This window comes from Diadema antillarum, unplaced genomic scaffold (assembly GCF_040938485.1).
Source record: "Diadema antillarum isolate AM-2024a unplaced genomic scaffold, OU_Dant_1.0 seq00001233_RagTag, whole genome shotgun sequence".
Lineage (NCBI taxonomy): Eukaryota > Metazoa > Echinodermata > Echinoidea > Diadematoida > Diadematidae > Diadema > Diadema antillarum.
The window spans coordinates 220,415-243,039 of record NW_027272021.1 but is presented as its reverse complement, the minus strand read 5'-3'; the positions used below and the strand labels follow the sequence as shown (position 1 = coordinate 243,039).

At 39.0% G+C, this 22,625-nt stretch overlaps 1 protein-coding gene and 1 pseudogene across 10 annotated transcripts in view; both read right to left on the bottom strand.

The window, feature by feature from the left end:
• LOC139745071 (neurobeachin-like) overlaps nucleotides 1-22,625 on the bottom strand; it is a 444,680-nt gene that overhangs the window by 272,850 nt on the left and 149,205 nt on the right. For 8 of the 10 annotated variants that reach the window (XM_071655484.1, XM_071655489.1, XM_071655485.1 and 5 more), the window contains exons 7-16: nucleotides 22,277-22,403; nucleotides 11,607-11,726; nucleotides 10,750-10,896; nucleotides 9,266-9,463; nucleotides 8,059-8,213; nucleotides 7,731-7,839; nucleotides 7,031-7,183; nucleotides 5,907-6,075; nucleotides 4,584-4,726; nucleotides 4,064-4,096 (exon numbers count right to left, since the gene is read on the bottom strand). In XM_071655484.1, the coding sequence (XP_071511585.1) occupies nucleotides 4,064-4,096; nucleotides 4,584-4,726; nucleotides 5,907-6,075; nucleotides 7,031-7,183; nucleotides 7,731-7,839; nucleotides 8,059-8,213; nucleotides 9,266-9,463; nucleotides 10,750-10,896; nucleotides 11,607-11,726; nucleotides 22,277-22,403 (1,354 nt within the window). The remainder of the gene's footprint in view (nucleotides 1-4,063; nucleotides 4,097-4,583; nucleotides 4,727-5,906; nucleotides 6,076-7,030; nucleotides 7,184-7,730; nucleotides 7,840-8,058; nucleotides 8,214-9,265; nucleotides 9,464-10,749; nucleotides 10,897-11,606; nucleotides 11,727-22,276; nucleotides 22,404-22,625) is intronic. The other 2 variants (XM_071655486.1, XM_071655494.1) reach the window with 1 other exon arrangement.
• LOC139745070 (uncharacterized) lies at nucleotides 17,193-19,915 on the bottom strand (annotated as a pseudogene).

The following is a 22,625-nucleotide window of genomic DNA, read 5'->3' as shown; positions in this document are numbered from 1 at the left end:
AGTTCCAGAGTAGGAGTACAGTTACAAGTAGAGTGAAAGAATACCTTGTCTTCTCCAGGTAGCTCTATTTCCTGTCTTATTTACAGGTATTTTCAACATAACTTTATGGGCTGTAATCAGCTGGGGAAAAAATTAACATACCCTCCAGCTCAAGTTCCCATCATGCATTGCGTGATTTCTATCTTGACACATTTCATACATACTTGATAAGACTCTATTTTAGATATCATAAATGGGCATCACATTCAAAGTAATATCATTCCATTGATATTCCTAGTTCAAGATTAAAGCCTGTATGTGCATAAATACATGCACCTCTTCAGATGCGGTTGGGAACCAATATACAATGTATGTAAACCTCAAAACTTCAGAAAACTCACAAGAAAGTTGGGTGGACCAGCAGACAGAAATGCATTGAGTAGATTTACTCAATATAAAACCTGACTTTGTCCACACTGTTAGCCCCCAAATTAGAGGATGTGACCAGACTTTGAATCAGTAGCAAAAACATTCAAAAGCACACACAGCCCCATCCTCAAAACCCTTCTGCAACTCCTACTTTAAACATTTAAAGTGCAATCTGGTAAAAACATTGTGAAACCTTAAAGTTCTACGGCTGGTTCTGATGACATCGATACCATTATGTTTAACATGCATTTTATAAAAGAATAGTAGGTGTCAAATTGTATAGAAATGTTTCAAATTTGTTTGAGCCATAGTAGCCAGGACAATGAGGGAAAAAAAATTGTATAAAAAAATTTTTGCGTATGCTCATATCTCTTTTTGTGCATACCGGTGGTCATTACAGCTCTTATACGCACAATATCATAATTTCACTTGGAAGCTGGAAACTATAAAGTGTTAGTTGTGTAGTGGATGTGATGAAAATAGTCAATCATAAACTAATTTTTTATGCTTAAGATATTGAGGCATATTTGTCCATTTAGTTTCATTATCAACAACAACAACAACAACAACAGAATGATAAAAAGATGACAAGGGGGAGGGGTGGCTTGTCTCAGACACATTTTTCATAGAAGACCTGTATCTGTGTTTGCACTTTGTTCTTGTTTTGTTTCACAAGAAATGATAATGCATCATGAGTCCTTGTAAACTTCTCTTGCAAAGAGACAAAGTCCAAATACATAACTCACACCATCAACATTGTAAAAGGTAGAGCATTCCTTTCTTGTTAGCATACACACGACAAGATACCAAACATTACCTCAATGTGTTTTTGTACCATAGAAAAAAAGAAACAGCAACAACGCATATGAGAGGTCAGGTATAATCACTGCAAGCCAAAAGTTGATTACTGTGTATATATTTCTGGCTGCTTTATGAAATGTTTGTGCAAGCTATTACATGAACTGTGGTAGGTATAGAACACACATGAAATCCAGTAAGTATTGAACACACATTAACTCTATTGGTTTTGTGCTACACCAGTGGGGTGTTTCATAAAGCTGTTCTTAAAGTTACGAACGACTTACGAGCAACTGGTGATCAGTTCTTGCGCTGAATTATGGAAATTCTGATTTAAGTATAGCACATCAGAACTGATCACCAGTCACCCGTAAGTTGTTCGTAACTTTACGAGCAGCTTTATGAAACAGAGCCCTGATATTTTTTTATCTTCCTTTTTCGATGAGAGTGGTCCTGATAAAAAGACCTACTCATTTGCCAATTTGACCAGTGTACTCTAGGTCTCTGTAAGGATGAGCGTGTTGTCGGTGACTACACCATATACTATACCCTCTCTCTACAACTGATCCTGTCATCACCCCCTCTGGCCTTCAGTTTAGAATAGTCAACATTAGATAGGTCTATACGGTGAGCGATGAGGAACACGTTAGAGGAGAGTTGAGTGTACCAAGTATGCACTGGGATGCTATAGCTATCCTACTCAAAAGGGTCAAGATTACAAACTGAAACAGTTTAAGTTTGGTACCACAGACACTATCCACATTGATCCTTACTTGTACTTTATTCACCGACTGGCATATCTGATGGAGTGCTTTCTTTTTCCATTGGCAAAGATGTCAGGAAACTAACTGTCACTGAATAGAGATTATCTAATCCCCCTAATCCCCATTGTGTCATGTTGGCCTTCATGTTCGACTGAGACACATTGTTATGTCTGAGCGGGCTGGCTAACTTACAATTAGATTAAATTTGGAGGAATCTACTGAATGCTGATGAAGAAAGCATGATAAGTTTCAGGTAATTGCTTGGGCAGAAGAAGTTTAGAGTCATTTTTCCCTTCCAGCATGATACATTATATCTCCTGCAGGCTTAGGAGGAGGGTTAAAATTGAGGTGTATCACAGCTCCTCAAGCAAACTCTCCACCTACAAAGACAAACAACTTGCTACACAATATCCTTTGGTCTATGGAATCTCCTGTGAGTGTGTCAAGGTTTACATCATCCGGACTGGTTGTACAGTTAATGCTTAACTCAACGAACACCAAACCCATGGCTGAAGGGATGAGAGGGGAGAAGTCTGCCATCATCAACCATGCTGATAGTAATGAGTATCACAGAACAGATGACGACCCAGGACAGTATGCAGACAGCAGTGACCATCCTTCCCTGGGGTTCCCATGGAGTTGCCTCTATGTGCACTTGGGCTTACAATTGCTACATACGGAACACCCATCCTTGAGTTTGTCTTTGACAGGCTGCTTTACACTATAAACTGCCTGAATGGGCCAATCAGGCAACACTCTTTTGATAAGTGTATTCTGCCTTGTGACTGAAAATCCTCACAGAAGGTTATATATAAAGTTATAGCCCAATCACCCACAACATGCTCACACTGACAAGGGTAATGATAATGATAATACACTGGTCAAATGGGTCCTCAGACAACGTTGATTAAGGACAGAATCTATTTGGTGCATTGAAAACCAACAGAGCTACAGAATGCCATCATGCAGATCTTCAAAGAATATCACACACATGACACATCATAGAAACTTTGCATGATGGATCACAGTGTAAACACACTGAAGGATGGCTTGCAAAGCATTGTGGGAATCCTATTTGACAAATGGTAGCTCTCATTGACAAGGTCACAATCAGACATGACCTTGCCATGACCTTCAAATGGTTCCAAGACCTAACAAATGTCACCTTTTGAGAGTGCTTGGCATCAGTTATTTGTCTAAAGTCTGAACACATACTCCAGACACTTTAAGAATAGTAGGCTTACAGTCTAACACATCTACAGGGAGAGCAAGAAGGAGAAAAATGTCCTGTTCAGACAGTTGGCAGTGCAAAACTGGTTGTCATGTTCACAAATACCTGTCACAAAAATCTAATCACTCTTGAATGCAGGAGGCTGCTACTACAAAGTGGTTTCTAAATAAAATTCACTGTATGGAGTAGTCCTTCACATTATTTTTTTCTGATCTCTTTTGAGCAATGTTCAGGCAACTTTAAAGAGGAAAGAAGGTATGTTTATTGCATTAGTGTTACATTTCATACCGCAATATACATGCAATACGTCAGTTCATACGACATTAAACACATGTCAACACAAGATTTCCCACAGTGCTTTGCAAAATGAGTGTCTATGTCCTTCAGAGTGCATTGTTCTGTGTGCATGACCTTGAGAAAATGTCATAATGGAAAGATTATACCTCAGGGAATGAACAAATATTTGCTGTCGCCATGACAATCATGAGGTTGACGCTCGTAACAGTATGAAATGTATGGAAAATGGCCTCATTGAATGCAGCTGATTAAAACTTCCTCATAGATTGATGAAGGGGGGGGGGGGCATAGAGCGTCTCTTGATCAGATGAAATTTGGAAAAATGCAGATGTACTCATAACAAAATTTATTCTTTTAAGAAAATGTAAACTCCAATGAAGAAACTATTTACGTGAAATTAAATGTCAGATTCACACTTTTAAAAAGTCACATAGATTTGAGAATTTTTGGCCCTGAAGTTGGTAGGATAGCACTTCATAGCTAATGAAAGCTTGCATGATTCATTCATTACTTCAATCATGACGTTGAATAACAATGGTTGTCATGGCAACATAAGTCTGCTTACCATCATAGTCTGATCCTCAACCTCGGATCTCATCTACAATTGTACATTAAAATGAAAAAAGAATTTTTGGCTTTTTTTGTCTTTTCCTTCCATCATAAAATTCAGTAAACAATTTATAAGTGCCTGCAACTTGCAACTGAAATGACCTCCAGAAAATTGTTCTGAATCAAACCTAATCAATTGATCATACAGATTAGCTAGAAGTGTGCTTAAAAGTAGAAGACTTAAGATGTCACATAATTTTGTAGTATCTGAAACAATTTCTTCCATATCTATTCTTTTAATATCAGTTGGAAAAAAAGGTAGAATACTACCTGAAGTAGTTCATGAAGAAATCTCCTAAACCAAAGTTTACATGACATTTGATTATAAGAAGTAATTTTCTAGGTAGGAAGTAATTAATCAAGTTGGAATGAGCCCAATGCACTTTGCCATCCTAAGCAATGGTATGCTGCCAACTAAATCTTTGAGGACTCAGAGGTAGAGACCATGAAGTGGGGAAGGGAAATGTCTTAGTTACCTCATGCATGGTCATGAGATAGTTGAGAATGATCTGAAGCTCCTCATCATTGGCCGATTTCTCCTTCAGGATCAGCTGCTTGGTGACACGCAGGATGAGCGCCCTCAATGTCAGCAGGTCATCCAGGCTGGGACGATTGCCATCTAGACAGCAATTAGTGAATTTAAGGTGGGAGGGGAATGAGGAGAGAAGGGAGGGACCTAGAGTGATTTGTCATTGCATTAATCTGAAAAATTCATTTATCATCAAATTCATCTCACCCTGACAATGCCTATTCAAACTCCCTCCCATTCCATAGAGGCACTATTTATTTAAATTTTGTGAACATTTATCAACATCTTGCTGACCGACTCTTAAAATCCCTGCTGCAAAGAGACATGCTCTAATTCAGGGCCAGTGACTTTTGTTGTGGATGGGCTGTGAGATTCAGTTTGAGGCAATAATGACTGATAAAAGATCATCATGACAGAGATGTATGCCATAATTATAAAGAAGTCATCGGGCAAGTTTACAAGTTTATGATTGTTGCAAGAATGATGTCCGTTTTCTTTTGAATGAATACAGAAATACATATCACTCTAAAGAGAATGATAAATTTTGGGACAATTATATATCAAAGTATTTGGAGCTGGCATACAACACATCACATAATATTCATATGATGGAAAAATGAAACTTCTTGGACTGCCTGATTGGAGAATAAAATGATACTGGTGAAAAGTAGACATTGTATCAAAATTATATGGGAGTAAATCCCAAATAAATGGGTCCCTACTAATCAGACATAATGACTACATTAACTTGAATTCTGAAGAACATGTGCTACATCGAACTGAACAGTCAGGAACAAGTTTTAGAATGTATATTTTAAAAGCAAAGATCCTGTTTGTCCACAAACACAACCTAAACCAAAGTATAGAGCCCTTAGAGCATTAACCCACTGCTCGATGGAAAAAGATAGGTTATGTCCAAACTCTTGGAGGAATTACAGTTTTGTACAGACAATGTGTTAATGAATGTAAAGTCTTTTTTACCACTTTGTGAAAAAATGCGAGCCAAACCAGTGGTCTGTAACAGATTGTACATGGTAACTCATTACTTGCAAGAGCTGGGTGTTACATGTACTGAGTTTAGAAATACACTGGCTATTATAATACCTTCCAGGGAAGAGTTTGATAAAATCTACCTTCCATGCCTTTTAGCATTTTTCTTGAACAATGAACACTACCAAAGGAGTGGCCCTTGGGGATAAAACTTGAGTTACAAGGACAGGGGTGGAGCAGGGGTAAGATGCAGGGACAGAAAGCAGGTTGGAATACTCACCTAGCCCCTTGGGGACAATCCCGCTGCGGCTCTCTGGGTTCACGATCCAGTAGTAATGCTTGAGGGTGTGCATAAGTTGCAGGACGGTGCTGACCCGTCGGATGTTGGTGTAAATGGCTGCTTGACCCACAAACTCATTTGCCAGGAATGTGTACAGAGATATCTGCACCTGTAAATAAGAATCAGTTTGGAAGTTCAGGAGGAGGATAATGTATTATTTGGCCATATCACAAAATTGTGGAAACAAAACCATCAGTAAGAGCAAGGTAGCATGGTGTCCATAGATACACAAGGTCTCAAAGCGAAGATTCACTTGCACTGATATCCTTCAAGTAATAGAGATGGGCATACATTTTTTATTGAAGCACAATAGCTAATCAAGCCATAGAATTTTTTCTTGACAAGGCTCTACAACATAGGCTTTGTGAGATTTCACTTTAATGCTGGTTTTTTTTTTCATAGATAGATAAATAGAGATTTATCTTTACTGAGCATCTTGTTCTACATGATGCTCTTCATACAGGTACAGATATGCAGACCATAACGGATACTCCTGGAAGTGGATATTTGAACTGTTGAGACATACACTCTTCAGTACTCAGTAGTTTAAAGGGACTGTACAGTACTGGTTGAAGTGGGGATTCAGGTTTATAACATTAATTAGTGAGATAAGGAGAAACCTATAATGAAATATGAAAGGGCATGTAATTTTAAGAAGGATTCAACATCTATTTGATGAAAATTGGTTTTCAAATGGCTGAGATATCCAAAAAAGTGATAATAATAAAAGGCGGCAGGCCGCGCCTTTCATTAGGATCTCTTTGTTTCACCTTGTTTTTGGATATCTCAGCCATTTCAAAACCGATTTTCATCAAATAAACTTATGATACCCCTTAGAAATGCATGCTCTTTGACATCTCGTAGAGTGATTTCTAAATATCTCGCAAAATGTTAAAAGCTAAATCCTCACCTCAACCAGAACTGTACACACCCTTTAAGGTTGATGAGAATAAATCACAATAATTGGCTTTCTTTTTCAGAACTGCACAGAGAAAAAAAAAATAGACTAGAAGGTTTCAAGGGAATGCTTCTTCTATTAATAAGAGATGAGACAGCTGGCAAACCTTGATGGGTGTGTGTATCCATAGCGATGGGTTAAAGAGGATGTGGTCCACCAGGTGTCTGAGGAGTTGGATGCCTGTTGGCAGGTTGTTGAAATGCTTGGCAAGATCAAGGAAAAGCTCCAGCACTGTGCCTGTCATGTGTCTTGGTGAGGCCTTAGGGGAAAAACCAAGGCATCGTCATGAAGTAAAGGTGACTGCTATAATACCATGAGGGACACACTAAAGTGGCTTGTTGGTATTTCAGCTCAATCATTCCATCAACTGGAATAGCACAATTGAATACTGAGATGCTCAAGAAGGTATCAAACCCCACAATTTAGACAACTACATCATTCTCTCACTGATCAGTGAATCAATTTCTCCATATCAGGTCGCACAATGCCCTACAATGCTGTGTATATTACATACTCTACAAATGTTGTATATAAATCCTCAGAAATCATTTATTCACAGGGCTATGTTTCTTTACATCTTTTAATTGACAACCCCATTTATTTCTTGTCTATTAAGTTTAATATTTATTAGTTTTGTTTTCATCTCCTCATCCTACTTCATGTAGTTTTTCTCCAGCCAGTCCACACAGATCCATCCATGTCTTCCAACTCTGTCCAGCCTTCCAGCATTCTCTGTACTATTTCATTCACACATCTGTCCATCTTCCTATCTCTCCTTCAATCAATCAAGGAAGACTCTTGCTCACCTTCTGGAGGATGTATCCTAGGATGATGAAACCCCGTCCATGGACCATTTGTTGCTGGGTTGACATGGACCCCTTCAGAAGGTCGCAAAGCAACCCAAGCAGAAGTGGACTGCCAAGGAAAACGGAATAACAAGAATCAATGTGAGAGTCGGAAGGCCAGGGCATCCTTGCATTTTCTTACTGTAACCATGGCAGCTGCGCTAGTTATGTATTACTGTGATCACAAAATTCTTTCTATACCAAATATCAAAGATGTCACTGTAAACTATATCAAGCTAAGTGCAACTGTATAGTTATTTCCTGGTACAGAGGTCTGTCTGCTCCTTACCAGACTGATGATCCGTTCTCCCCTTCAAGCCTGGATGTTGCGCCCTGCTCCTGGTGATTAAAATCCAGCTGTGTGAAGATGGGGAAGAGCATGTGGATCCCTCCAATTGAGTGCAAGGTGCTGTGGATGGAGTGGGTCACAATGGCTCGTACATCCTGGGAGACAGAGGTTGAAGGTCAAGCAACATACTGGTCAAAGGTCATGGAAAGCTATGGATGATTTGGAATGACCTACTCCTTATTTCATTGCAGTCATATTGCACCTGAAGTCAGTATTTCTTTCCCCTTGTCTTACTGTTTGTGATGATAAGGGTATCTTGATAAAAGGAAAAGCCTTACATCTTTATGAACTGTAAAACCAGAAGTTTTTGAGGATTTGCAAAATGAATATGCATGCGAAACTTCATGTCTACACTATATGCACTGAACGCAGTGGCAATTTGTGAAAATTTCTTCAAATTGACTTCAACAGGTTGAGTGACTTGATCCTGCACTCTAACAGAGTTCACATGTTTGTCTTCTATTCATGAGGACCCACAATTAAGTTGACACACCTCTTTGAAATAATTTTCTTGCAAATATCTAGACTCCCTTTTGTAACTAATCATGAACAAAACAAGAGCATTGAAAGTTGGTAGAAACTGGTGTATGAATGCACTCTGAATCTCTACTGATAGAATGCTTTAGTGATTCACTTCTAGTAAATCATGTATGCTGTCCATGGAGAATTTTATCTACCAAAGATGATATAGTATTTTACTTTGGCAATCATGAGATAATGACTTCAGCACACACATCTTGGCATATAACTCTTACCTTGTATATAAATTTTAGTGCCACTAATCTAACATTAACACAAAAAGACATTAAAATATAATAAACTAGAACAACTGAGCAACATCTCTTATCCAGTTTGAGTGGTTTGTAGGCGTATTCTATACACATTCGCTGAGATGATCTTGCTGTATGTAGTATTATGTACCTGTCTTTCAAAAGTCATGGAAGAAGAAAAAGATTAAGGACTAACTTCTCCACATTATTTTAGGGCTAAACACAAATCAATGCTTACATCACTTAATGATAAGAAATGAGGCTCACTGGCATATTCGGGCATCATATTAAGTGGACCTGAATTCCATTATTATATCATGATTTTTTTTTTTCTCTCCCTCCTTTTCTAAAGTAAAATTTTACTAGAATATCCTCACCTGAACCATGAGGGCGTGAGGTGAGTGTACAAAGAAAGATGGATTTCCCTTGGGTGAAGACTCCAAGCACAGCTGAGACTCAGTGGCAGCCGGGTTGTAGAGGAAAACGATGCTACTGGTCAGCTTGCCATCATACAACACCTTCTTGTACTGGTCTGGCAAGCTGACATCACTCTCTGATGGAAATTTGAAGTGACTCTTTTGGGAGGGGGAAGCGGGATAAGGATCAAAAAATAAAGAATGAGATCAGAAATGATGAAATGGTGTGCAAGTGAAGGACAAGCTTTGCCGACTCTTAATTTACTTGAATCTCCTTTTACAATAATACATATTGCATGACTTTTGTCATTCTCCAAAGCAGCATCTACGACATGCCAAACCGTATCAGGCAAGTCTTTTAAAGATATCTGAATCACAGATTGGTTCTTGGAATTAATCCTTCATAGCATGGTAATCATGCAACAATGTTTCATTCATGACAATATGAGCATTGCATAATAAGTAGCATTACTTAAAGAGTAAAATTTCTGTTTTGAGCAGGGTTAAAAACTTAGAATTCTGAAATAGAGAAAAAAGAAAACTGAAGAGAACATCCACAATTTTCACAGTTAAACCTCAAAGTTATCTGTTACAAAAAGTGATTCTTGAATGCTGTTAAACATATAGTAAAACTCTGAGGGTTTACAAAAGAGGTGTACATTATATTTTGTGTTGTGTTATATACATCATTTTAGCAGTGCTATAGTCCTATACTCTTATATCATGCCAACTTTTGTTGTTCGATGCATACATGGATGTACCCTGTGATCAATTTCATTCATAAACAATGATAATATTCAGTTATATTTTGGAGCAAATTGTCCTGTCATGATTGAAACCAGTGAAAATATGAATTATTTTACTGTTAGTTATAAACAAAAAAATACAATTTATTTTTTACACTTAAAACCAGTGCATAACTCTTTGTGATACCTCCTTGACTATTTAGCTTAGTAGTGTCACGGTATGAACAGGGTCTCTTTCACTAATGCTTGAAGCTACTATTGAGCAAACTCTCAACATTCATCCAGAACGACTGCCATTGAGTACATTTAATTTTTGATGTATGATGGATTCTTGGAATTATGTGTTTCAATCATGCTGTAGAAACTGCACGCAATCCATTTGCTCAGAATTTTTTTGTCAACAAATGATACAAGTAGGGGTTGAGCTGAACATTCCTTGACTGAAACACTACAGCCTTAGCCAATGAAAACATTTGCCTCTGTGTAGTTCTAAAATTTGACAACAAACAAAACAGCTTCTCAAAAAATTATCCTGACGGAAAATTTTAATTTCTGACTTATGACAATCTTTGTCAGCAATAAAACATCATGATCAAAATGTACCAATCATAGATGTTGTTCAATTTTGTCAGTTCTACTCTCTTGCAGTCATGTCCAACAAGTGGTAATGAAAAGTTTGCCACGCCCCTTCCTCCTTACCCTGTAGTTTGGCCCTAGGAGATACATTCCATGGATACACTGAGGTGAGACAGCCTCACTGAAGAGGTAGACAGATGACAGCTGGCCACTGAACGTCCGCTCCTTGTCAGCCGTGGGTGCAGAGCCCAAGAAACACTTGTCATATGGCTGCGGGCAAAACAAGTTGACATTTCATTTGCTCACATCATCCTCGCTGATATTGCAACCTCATTTATTATTGAGAACATTTTCTAACATCTGATATGCAAATTAAATCTTCAATGACATCGCAGAGTAGTTGATTAGAATCATATAAATCATATCATATCATATATTGTGAAGAAAAAAAATCATGACGCACTACTCTGATTAGTTAAGGAAGATAGTTGACACTTTATGCTGATAATTGCATGACTAGTAAAAAAAACCCAACAACACAGCGTTATTCTTTTGTGAAGAGATCTAGAAATGGCAAATTGGGCAGTATGGATACACACCATTACACTAGTATACCACAGTGCAGTTTCATTGTTGTTTGGTAGTGGTTGTAAAATCCAAATACTGACATATTACAGGCTTTTGTGAGGCTCCTAATGAGACAAATGTCGTATCAATCTTTCTGTGTTCTACAACAGTAATACTGAACGGTCAACACTGTGACAAAAGCCAAAACAAAACAAATCAGGATAGGACAATGCTTCAGCAAAGCAACATACCTGGTGGTAAAAAAAAAATAATAATCTGACATAAAATACTGAATTGACAAGTTTGTCTTTCACAGTAAATACTAAACTGTAATTTCATCACCTTTTGCCACCCTAGAAAATGTTCAATTATGTAAATCCTGGAAGAGAAGGAGGTTTGGTGTTGATACTTACATCACTTGTGTTGACGTACCACTGCATCTCCCCAGAAGACACCAGCTGACCATTCACATAGCACTTGATCTCACTTGTCCTCCAACGGTTGTACACATGCACCACTGTCACCATGTACCACTGAAACCAAGAAGTAGCACTCCCAGTGAAAACCTATGCCTTGACAATGTTACACTCACTCTTTAAAAGATTATGTGCAAAGTGTGTGAAGTGTGAAATTCCACACCTCTGTCCATTTAAAACAAACAATATAAAAACAGCAAATATGCTATGAGCCTTTATTGAGGGATTCACAGGATGATATGTGACATCTAAGCCCGATCAAAGAAATATTGACTTCAATTTCAGGGGGAAAAAAGGGCAGTGGGCAAAACAGTGGCTATAGCACTGAGATTGAAAAATGAGGCAGGAAGAGGGAAAAGAAAAACTATATGACACAGTTACACAGAAATGAATTGGCTATGCAAGTTTATTGCAGGAAGAAAAATCCATTTATTGTGGGAAATTTCTTCCAACAATGAAAAAACAAACAAAACAAAACTGAAATGTAAATTTGTTTTTGCCCTGTCCACCCAAACTGCATTCATGGGACATTTCATGTTGAAGTAATGGTTGGCAATGACACTTTGACAAAGTACAGTGACCTTTGACTTTCACCATTCATTACTATCATTGCTTAAGTAAATGAAATGTCCACTAACTTCTACCCTTAAATTATATCCCCAAAAATGGAAATTCTTAGCTGAAGTTAGAGCTGAAAAAATGCTGTAAAAAAACAACTGACAAGTGACCATTGGCCTTGGCATTGCAGAATTTTGGTAAAACCTAATCAGTGCATCCAGACGTCATGTACTGTATACGCCATAGGCCCCTACATATAGCAAATCAAATTTTTCACAAATTGGGACTTCCCGACAATTTCACAAGTGGTTAAATTTGCAGTTGTGGAGTACAGGACAGAACAGAGAAATACATGCATGCACGTCAATTTCATGTCGGGATGAGAGTTAATTCTTTTTTTTTAATTTGCGAATAGCACCCAACTTGCAAAATTTGCGAAAATAAAAACCTCGCCAAATATCTGGCGTATATAGTAGTATGTATTCTTGGGCCACGGACCAAGGAAAATTCATTTAATGTTCTTGTTTCATTAGATAGCGATAACAAAATCTGAGACAGACAGATGGATAACCAAGCAGACAGATGGATAATCCAAAATACACATGATTATTCCAGCATCCTTTGGGGCAGAGGCATGAAAAATGTATGATTTGTGTAAGGGCCATGGTGACTTGTTTGTTTGTTTTTGTTTTTTCTCTCTTTCTTTTTTGGTTACAGATGATATCAACCCAAGATCATACTAACTCAAGATAACCCTACTTATCAGAGCTTTCCTCTTGCCATAGGTTCTATTCCATATTTCATTTCACAACTGATGTACATTGGAAAAAATGCATACATAGATGGGCAAAGAAAATTGTATGTTGTGATAAATTTCTTTGCTACCAAAAGTGAGGGAAAATGTCATATTTTCACAGGTTAGGCAAGGAAACTGCAAGAAATGCATCATTAGGAATAATGTATTAGCAAGCACTAAAGCATGATAGCAGTCCTCCACTGCTGAACGGCAGTTACTTACTAATATCTGCTCATGTCTCACAACCTCAGAACCTCAAAAGTAACATTAAACCTCTGCTTCTCCCTCTTTTCCCCTAACCCCCATCCCCCTAGCACCTCCAATTCATTCATTCTGACTATTTTTAACAGCCCAGACGTAACTGGAGATTTTAATAACGTGACCGCTTTGCTTTGTGGCACTCTCCTACTCAGGCAATTAGTATCAATTCCAATGCAATGACTTCCCCTCGAAATTCCACCAGGGAGAGCTCTGCTAGAGCAGGTACTATCACTTCAAAGGAATTCTATGTGACAAAGACCTTGCTTGGGAATACCCCAAATACCCCCTCCTCAAACCTTTTGAACCTAACTTCTTTTCCTATATTTCTATGCTTTTCCCAAGCATCCACATTCTATGAAATCTACATTCTGTACATCTCAAGTCACATGAAATATCCTCAAACCCAATTTCAATGCATGCGATCCTTTTAAAGGATTAAACTTTTTCCATAGTGCATCTTTCACCTATCCAAGACAAATTTTAGAATATATGGGCTAAAGTTATGACCAGTAGATTCATGACTGTAATTACTATATCCCTTCTTGTATAGATTTTTTGAATATTCTTCATACAGCCATTCAAAACCAAGCAAAAGCATGATGATCAATATCTGGACTTCAAGCGTATAACCTTGAATGTTTGTAGAAATGAATACTAGCTAAAGACAAGTTATTACATTCAACAGCTGCTACTAGATACGGAAGATACTTTGCTTCACCCTGCCTGATGAATACTGTAACTGTTGACATCCTCTGCAATTACTCTACACACAGTCACACATAAAGCGTATATTGTGTCACTTTCGCAAAATGCTTGACGATCATTACACTCTATGTAATTACATGTACTCTGCATTCATGTCTCCAACAAATCCCAAGAGATAGCTTTCATACCGTATCGATGCATCATGTGATTCCACTTCTAGCAAGGATTACAGTTACCTGGGACAAACATGCAGCTTGCCAATTAGTTTGACTTTTCATAGCAACAACCAAAGAATGCAAGGTGTGTGTAAAAAAAACAACAAAAACACACACGCAAACACACACTCCCGCAAAAAAGAAGAAGAATGGTATTCAGCAAGTGGCAAAATGGTTAGTGGGATGAAACATCTCTAGTTAGGTTTACATTAGGAGACTTGCATATGACCGGAAAGAAAAGATCATCTTTCTTCTCCTCAATTTTTTTTTCTTTTTTGGTCAGAGATGATGTGTCTGATTGATGCGATCTGCTAACTATAACTTTGTAGTCATTCACACAATTCCCAGGAGGTATTAACAACAAAACACCTCATTAGGATTCCAACTCTTTGAAAAGACTGTAATAGGATTGTGTAATTATGAAAAACAAAGATCCCCCATTTTGCGCTTTATGTATGGGCAGATTACAATCACTCTCAACCCATTGAGCCTCACAATCCACATGTCTTTGGTGTGGTACTGCATCTCTTTATAAAAAATTGACATATTTTGCTGCTTATTGTTAGCATTTCATAAGGTAGAGTACAATACCATTTTTCATTTCAGCAGTTTGTTGTTCTTACAAAATTGTTTTGGTTGCAGAATTTTCCAGAGAATCTCAACTGTTAAATCAATAACTGATTCTTAAATGGGCAACACACCTTACAAGATTGAAGTTATTGTCTCTCTCTCATGTTGCCATATTTTAGCAAATTTCTTTCCTATTTTGTACAGATTCAATGAATTTAACCACTTCATCTAATCTTCATGCAGTAAAAATAAGAGTTGCCAATTTGATGATGACACAATGATTGTTCAGCAGCAAAGTTCTTTACGTTCTCTAGGCTTCAACAGGTTGACAAAGGAGACAGAGTAATAACAAACAATATTGGTTTAATTGACTGGTAACACTGGACTTGAAATCAGGAACTTCATGATTGCAGGCCAGATACAATACTGACTGAACAAGCTTGATGCTGTCATTATACCTTATTGAAAACATTGAAGACATGAAGAACAAATTCCAACCTGGTTCTTCTTTCCTCAAATACACTTCCTCTTTTTCTGTTTAATGGCTAGAGATTTGCTAGTACTTCTCTGGCCTAATCTATTTCAAATGCTTATATTATTAAACAAAATGATGTCAGCTGAGTACACTTTACCAGAAAATCTCTCCTTTTCTCAACGAACTGCTTGTTCCCACGTAAACTAAGGTTAATAACTGGTAAGAAATCAAATTTCTTTTTGGATGCACTAGAATAATGCCCATAATAGTATTAAACACATAGTCCAGCCATCCTATACTTTTAGCACACTAGATGCATATGTGTGGTATTTTAACAACAAACGTAATATTCAAACCAATCATCACAAGACACTGTAGGTATGCAGGGCAGGATGAAAAAAAAAACTAAACAAACTAAAGAAACTTGCTGTAAAGGAGGCAGAATAATGAAACTGACACAATGGCTCAATTTCTCCACAGGGTGATGGACATAAAGTGTTGCGACTGTACAATATCCTACTTGAAGAAGATATCTATTTTTCACTTTTCACTAGATGCAGAAATCTGTTTATTACCATCAATTATCACTAAAGCTCACTGCATCCATCATACTGAAAGGTATTCATAAATTATGCAAGTGCCGTATGTCTGCTGTTTCTGATATCAGTTCATCTCCTAGCTCACCAGGATTCCGTTTACAGTGCGCGGCTCGGCCATGGCCGAGCCCGCCTTCATTTCAGTGTAAACGCGCAAAAGGCCAAATGCGGAGCCAAAATTGGCCGCGCATTTGGCCACGCTCTGGAGGTGGTCTCGGCCGAGCCCGGCCTTTTTTCAGTGTAAACGCAAACCGGGCCAAATGCGCGGCCAATTTTAGTCTGGCTTCCAAACCCTCTGCCCATACATTTCGTTATTCAGGATATTAACCCCCTCAACGTCGAAAACTAGTATAGTTTAAGGTGGTTTTGTCCTGCAAAGGATTTTTCCTTCGGCAAAGGCCTTTGACCGAACGGCGACTTTGTCGCCAAGGAATCCAGTTGGCAAAGGGTCTGAAAACCAGACTATACCAAATTGCGTTTGTTTACAAGCAGAGCCCCACTACAACAAAATATTGCATGGTTTGAATTATAAGCGCGGCTGAGCCCGGCAGTGTAAACGGACAAAATTGCGGGGCTCGGCCCTGCAATTGAGGCTGGGCTCAGCCACGGCACGGCCCAGCCCCGCACTGTAAACGGGGTCCAGTTCAACTCCAGGATTTTCTAAAAATATCTGATTCATTTAAAGATAATATAAAGTTTTGGTACCTCAAAAGTTTCTCTGAATTTCCTTGTCTTAGTTTGTGTTTCAGGTTAAAGTACCTCTCATTTAACTAACACTGTGAGACTTACTTGCCCCAAAGTGCTCTCATGTCTTAGTAATCATGCAATAATGGTTTCGAACCAGAGCCGCCGCCGTATGGCGACGAGGTAGTACACGTATTATACGAAACCATTATTGCATGATAACTGCGACCAGCAGCAGCGTGCAGCCCCATACGCATAGCTAAATGGGGCTTCGCATTGTAGCATTCAGAATCATGACAGACTTAGTATTGTGGGTAAATATCAACTTAAAATCCAAAAATTTCTCCAATTTGAAGACTTACCAGTTAAGTTGAAGTATTGAAAACAGGCTTCAGGCAACGTTTGGTTTTGCCAATAGTCCCTTTCTGTTCGAATTGATGACTGAATGTGACTCAGTCGAGAGGACCTTGGGAGAGCTACACTGAATTGACGGCCAGCGCATGCGCACACAAACATCTTATCCATTCATGGATTTGAAATTTGTGCGCATGTGATGTGTGCGCATGCACTGGCCATAGTATTCAGTGTATGACTATTGGCAGAACCAAACGTTGCCCGAAGCCTGTTTTCAATACTTCAACTTAAGGGCATAGCTGCCAACATTTGAAATTCAAAATTAGTAATGATCAGATAAAAAACACAGAAATGTGCGCGAAGCGCACATCACGAGCGCGAAGCGCGAAGTCCTTGCGGCCGGGGTCCAGGGCCCGCTTAAGGGCCCTGGAAGCTCTGGGGTTCTAGACACTCTCTGGTGCAATCTGAGCCTTTTTTTGGAGCATTTTAACCTTTCTCCCCATTCCTGGATTACATCAATGCAAAGCTATTTCTTCACATACATAACAATTAACATATAAATCACACAGAGTTGAGATCAGCCATTTGTTAAAAGATGTGATCTCCAGTCTATTATCTACAGGGGTTTTCAGTTGTTTTTAGGGTGAATCTTAGGTTTGAGAAAATTATTGCCCAAAATATTCATAAATCTGAAGATAAATGAATAACACAATAAAATATGATTAAATGGACCATTCAAAATATCATTAATTAAAGTATGCATTTGGATTTTTACTGCCCTTAAGAAAAAAGAAAAAACTTACCACAGGCACAGGTGTTAAGAGCTCTATGTAGCTGCTGCTTTAAGTTCTTAATTTGTTGAGGTATAATGGTCCTGTCTGCTTTCACTGGAGGAAAAGTGAAGTTGAGTTTATTTCAGTAGCATTGTTCAAACATTTGTTGACTGTCTGAAATCAGTTTCTTTCCTCATGACACATAGATTGTTATTCATTGAGAGCTCTACATGTAGCTGACTTAGCTCTCCTGAGAAATTTGTCATCAAAGTCTCTCAAGTAGCAAGGTCCTGTCTGCTGAGCCTTGGTGATTAGTAAACTTGACAGAGTTTCATCACTCATTGATCCTCTGAAATCAGTTTTGTTCTTGCGTACTTGGCTGAACACCCGTTCACACTCCGCGTTTGTATGTGGTATTGTCAGGATCCCTAGCATTACTCTTCCAAGTCTATCATAGCTCAGTTCACCTGATGCACCCTTCTGTGTCATCATAACTGCCCATTGCTTGTCAGCTCCTTCTTCTCTTAGTACTGAGTCTGGAATCTGAGCAATTTGATAGCTCACAAACTGGTTTTCCACTGCATCCATCGCACTATGTCTGTCTTCTCCTTCTTTGACAAGTAACATGCATGGAAACTTGTCAATGAAAAACTTCACAGAGGTGAATTTGACATCCATTCTACATGAAATATCTGCAACCTGTGCATGGATGATGACATTGGATTTCAGTGGAAATTTTGCAACAATGTAGTCACATGCCTTTGAGTAATAAGAGTATACTGCTGCATAAAACTGTTGGCGATCAGCCTTGTCCAATGTGCTCACAGTCTCTCTTGCTTCACTTCCTATGACAATCTCACTTTCTTCTCTAAGATTCTCCTTCTTTTTGTAATCAAGAAGGGTCAGATCAGTGACTGCCATAATGGCTTGTGGAGTGACAAATTTGCTGTACAGATCACGCAGTAGGTTTTCAAGTTCTCTTTTAAGTCTGTGGATAAGAGGACTTCTGGTCTGGAGGATGACACTTTTCCTGTCAAATGAAGTAATACTTTGGCTCAGAAATTGTGCAATGGCCAACTTCAGCTTTGATTTCAGTGTCTTCAGAATTCTCACAGGTCTTGTTTCTTCCTTTTCAGTTACATTGCTGGTACCTTGACTAAGTTTAGTTGAAGTCTCAGGTGTGAGTATGTGTGAGCTTGTTTTCTTTGCAGTAGATTTTCTGGTCACTCCTGTAGTATATTTGCTAGGATGACTTGAAGTTCCAGGCTTCAGCTTCAATGTGCATACTGCCTTAGCAGAAGGTCCTTCTGTACAAGTCTTTTGTTTCTTCTGGTGAGGTACATGTACGTTTACATTATCACCATGCCGTTTCTGTCCAACTGAATCACTTGCTGCAGACACATTTACTCGTTGAGGCTGTGATGATGATGCACTCACCTCCGGCTGAAGCAGTTGAGGTTTGCTTACAGTTACATCTGGTTTTGCATGAATTGCAGATACCTTCTTTGGAATACGAAACTTCTGGAGGCTTGATGTGATCTTGGCCTTGCTGGTTTGTGGAGCAAGCTTCTTCTGCTGGGAGACACACGCAAGTTCCTGAGCAGGTTTGCTTTTCAAAGTTGGATTTGCTTTCTTCGGTACAAGGTTGGTCTTGATACTGGGTGTTGTCTTGGTCTCTTTAACAGGCTTCTGCTGCTGAGCCACTTCCTCCTCAAAAAAGAGAATGAGAGCTTCCCACTGCTGGAGAAATCGTGGTAAACACTGTCCCAAGCTCAGCCAGCGAGTACAAGCATGTTTCAAGATTGCTTGCACTTCAGTACCAAGGAGCTTTTGGAACTTTCTGAGATTAAGTTTCCTGTTTACGCTGGCTTCGAGATAATAGAACACATCAATGAGAAGCGAGTCTATTGAGCATGGTAACGCTGATGATCCAGCTTTGGCGGCAAGATCAATGAGATGATTTGGGCAACCAAGCACAATGAGCTCTGGCTGACATTTTTTGAGGCATGCTCCCACTCCTTTCTTCACACCAGTCATGACCGCTGCATTGTCTGACCCCAATGCTGTACAGTTTTGCCATGGGATACTATGCTTTTGCATTTCTGCTATAAGCAGCTGCGCAATGTTTTCGCCAGTTCCCGCTTCTTCCAAGTTTTGAAGGGAGAAAATAGAACAAGAAATTTGCTTACCGTCAAAGTAGTTGATAACTATTGGGTACAATTTACTGGTGCTTGTATTACTCCCATCAGTTGAAATTGCAAAGGGTCCTGCTTTCATTGCTAAAGCAATCCGTTCTTGTTCATCTTTGGCCATTTCTTTAACTAGACAGGAAGTTTTGGTCCTTGCACTTGAAAATTTCTTCACCTCCTCCGAATTTGGAAAGGCTTTCCGTAACAATGGCCCCATATGACTAGCAGCAGAAAGAGGAATGTTGTGCTCCAAGTAGAATGATGTAAACAAGCACTCAGCTCGCGTAACATTTAAATCCTGCGAAGTTGACATCCATGATGTTATCTTGGGTGTGGATGAAGATTCAGACTCAAAATTACCGATGTGAAGTTTTGATTTCCTATGCAAAATGATGTCACTGCGGCCACCATGAGCGATTGAAATATCCCGGCGACATATCTTACAAAATGCATGCTGTTTGCTCTTTCCAGATTTTGTGATGAAGTCGAACTCTGTTTCGTATTTGCTATTGTAACACTGTCCCTTTTTACGATCCATTCTCTGTCATTTATTGTCCAAAAGTCAAAACTAGAAAAGAAGAAGTGAGAAGATAGCGTCGAACGTTCGCTAGCAACATCGCAACTGTACTGCATCACACACAATACACATCGGTGCAGCGCACTTGCAATCATCATAAAGCTATACATAGGCAGTGTGTATGTACTAACATCAACATGCATGTACTATGAATGGCCTCTTACCTTCACACGAATGCGCTGTTTTCGTCTACACGTACGAGCGTGGTATACTGTAAACGTCAATATTTTCGCGCGATTAATTTTTCGCGCTGAGCGGCTAAAACCACCGCGAAAGAAACCACGTAAACAGTATTCGCGGGTTCTTAAATTCGCGGTCCGCAGCAGGTTACTTTACTGTAGTACACATTCACTGCTTTCATCCAAAGCCTCTGCTACATAGCTTGCTATGCCAGCGTACGACAAGCGACGTAGCGAGCGACTCGACTGCGAGTACAAGCACTCAAATACGTAGTACAGCTGTGACTGTACCGTAGTCACGGGGGAATGTAGCATCGGTGCGCGCGGTGCACACTGCATGCTACATACAGTACACAGCAATCTATCGTCTCTTTGCACAGTTACAGTAATGGTCCACGCCATGCATGTGCACGTACGTACGTGGATAGAATTGCGCTGACATGTTGTATAACACATGCGTGAATGGGCATAGTATAATACATGTATAATGGCGCTCATATTCGTAAAATTTAAAGGTGCATTCGTATTTTCGTAAAATAGGTAAAAATTCGTAATATTTACGAATTTTTCGTAATACTTGGCAGCTATGGAAGGGGTAAGTCTTCAAATTGAAGAAATTTTTGGATTTTAAGTTGATATTTACCCGTGATACTAAATCTGTCATGATCCTGAATGCTACAATGCGAAGCCCCATTACGCTATATGCGTATGGGGCTGCTGGTCGCTATGCATATGGGGCTGCTGGTCGCAGTTAATTGCATGATTACTAAGAAATGAGAGCAGTTTGGGGCGAGTAAGTCTCACAGTGTTAGTTATTATGAAAGGTACTTTAACCTGAAACACAAACTAAGACAAGGAAATTCAGGGAAACTTTTGAGGTACCAAAACTTTATATTATCTTTACAGGATACTTAGTTTTCTTGCAATGCCATATCATGCATATAATCTCTTACAGGTCGGTATGATATTCGCTCACACAAGAGGGAAGCATAATAATGTAAAGGAAGGGATACAACCATATTGCACCTGTTGAACAGGTACAATAAATTCTGGTGCTCCCAAACAATTTATCACCATTTGTAAAACATATACCTGACCGGATAAAGCAAACATTGAGCTGTTGGCATTATGACAGAGCCATAGTACACTGATTTCTGTAAGCCCAGGGTAGCATTTAATACTCAAGCTATATAGTGAGTTTACATATCTTTACTCAGATCTATGAAAGCTCCTGTGAAATTGCACCATTTAGTGACCATAACAGAGAGGTCACTGTCCTGACAAGTTGCTGCTTGTGTGTGAGTTAATAAAGGATGGGAATTTGGCAACGTTGCCTACAGTTCCTGTACAGTGCCAAATTGAAAAACAAGAAAAAGAAAATGACAACTATTGCAGGAAAAAGAGGGGTGCTTTAGTATGGCCCCAGAGTAATCTATGAATATGGGAAAAAATGGTTATTGGGCAAAACATGTGAACAAATTTTATTGCTAAGAAATTTCATGATTAGCAATGATTTTCAAGCTGCAATTATCATGACACTAAAATATCTTCTCCCTGATCTGTCAATTTTGAGTGTCTCCCTTCAGTCATATTCACCCCCCCCCCCCCCAAAAAAAAAAAAAAAAAAAATTGCCTGGAGGCTTGATGCTCTGCAACCATGGTCCCAGCAACTCACCTTTCTTGGCTGGAAGTCATACTTGATGCAGTGCTGGAACCCTTTGCCTTTGACCTTAACAGAGGTCACGACCAGACATGAACCCATGAAGTGACCTGAGTAGCCAACGCCCTTGCTTGTCCTAAAGCTGAAATTTGGTTGCAAAGTTACAGAGAAAGAAACAACAACACATAATAAATGCATTGCAGTGATAAAAACATACCAGGCATACAGAAGATTGACGTTCATGTTCTACATAGGGTTAGTGGCACCTAACGCCCTTATCCTTCTCAACCAATGATATTTTGTAGATAAAGTAGTCTTTAAAACAAAGCAAGAAATAGTACCTGCCAGTAAAAGATAACAAAAA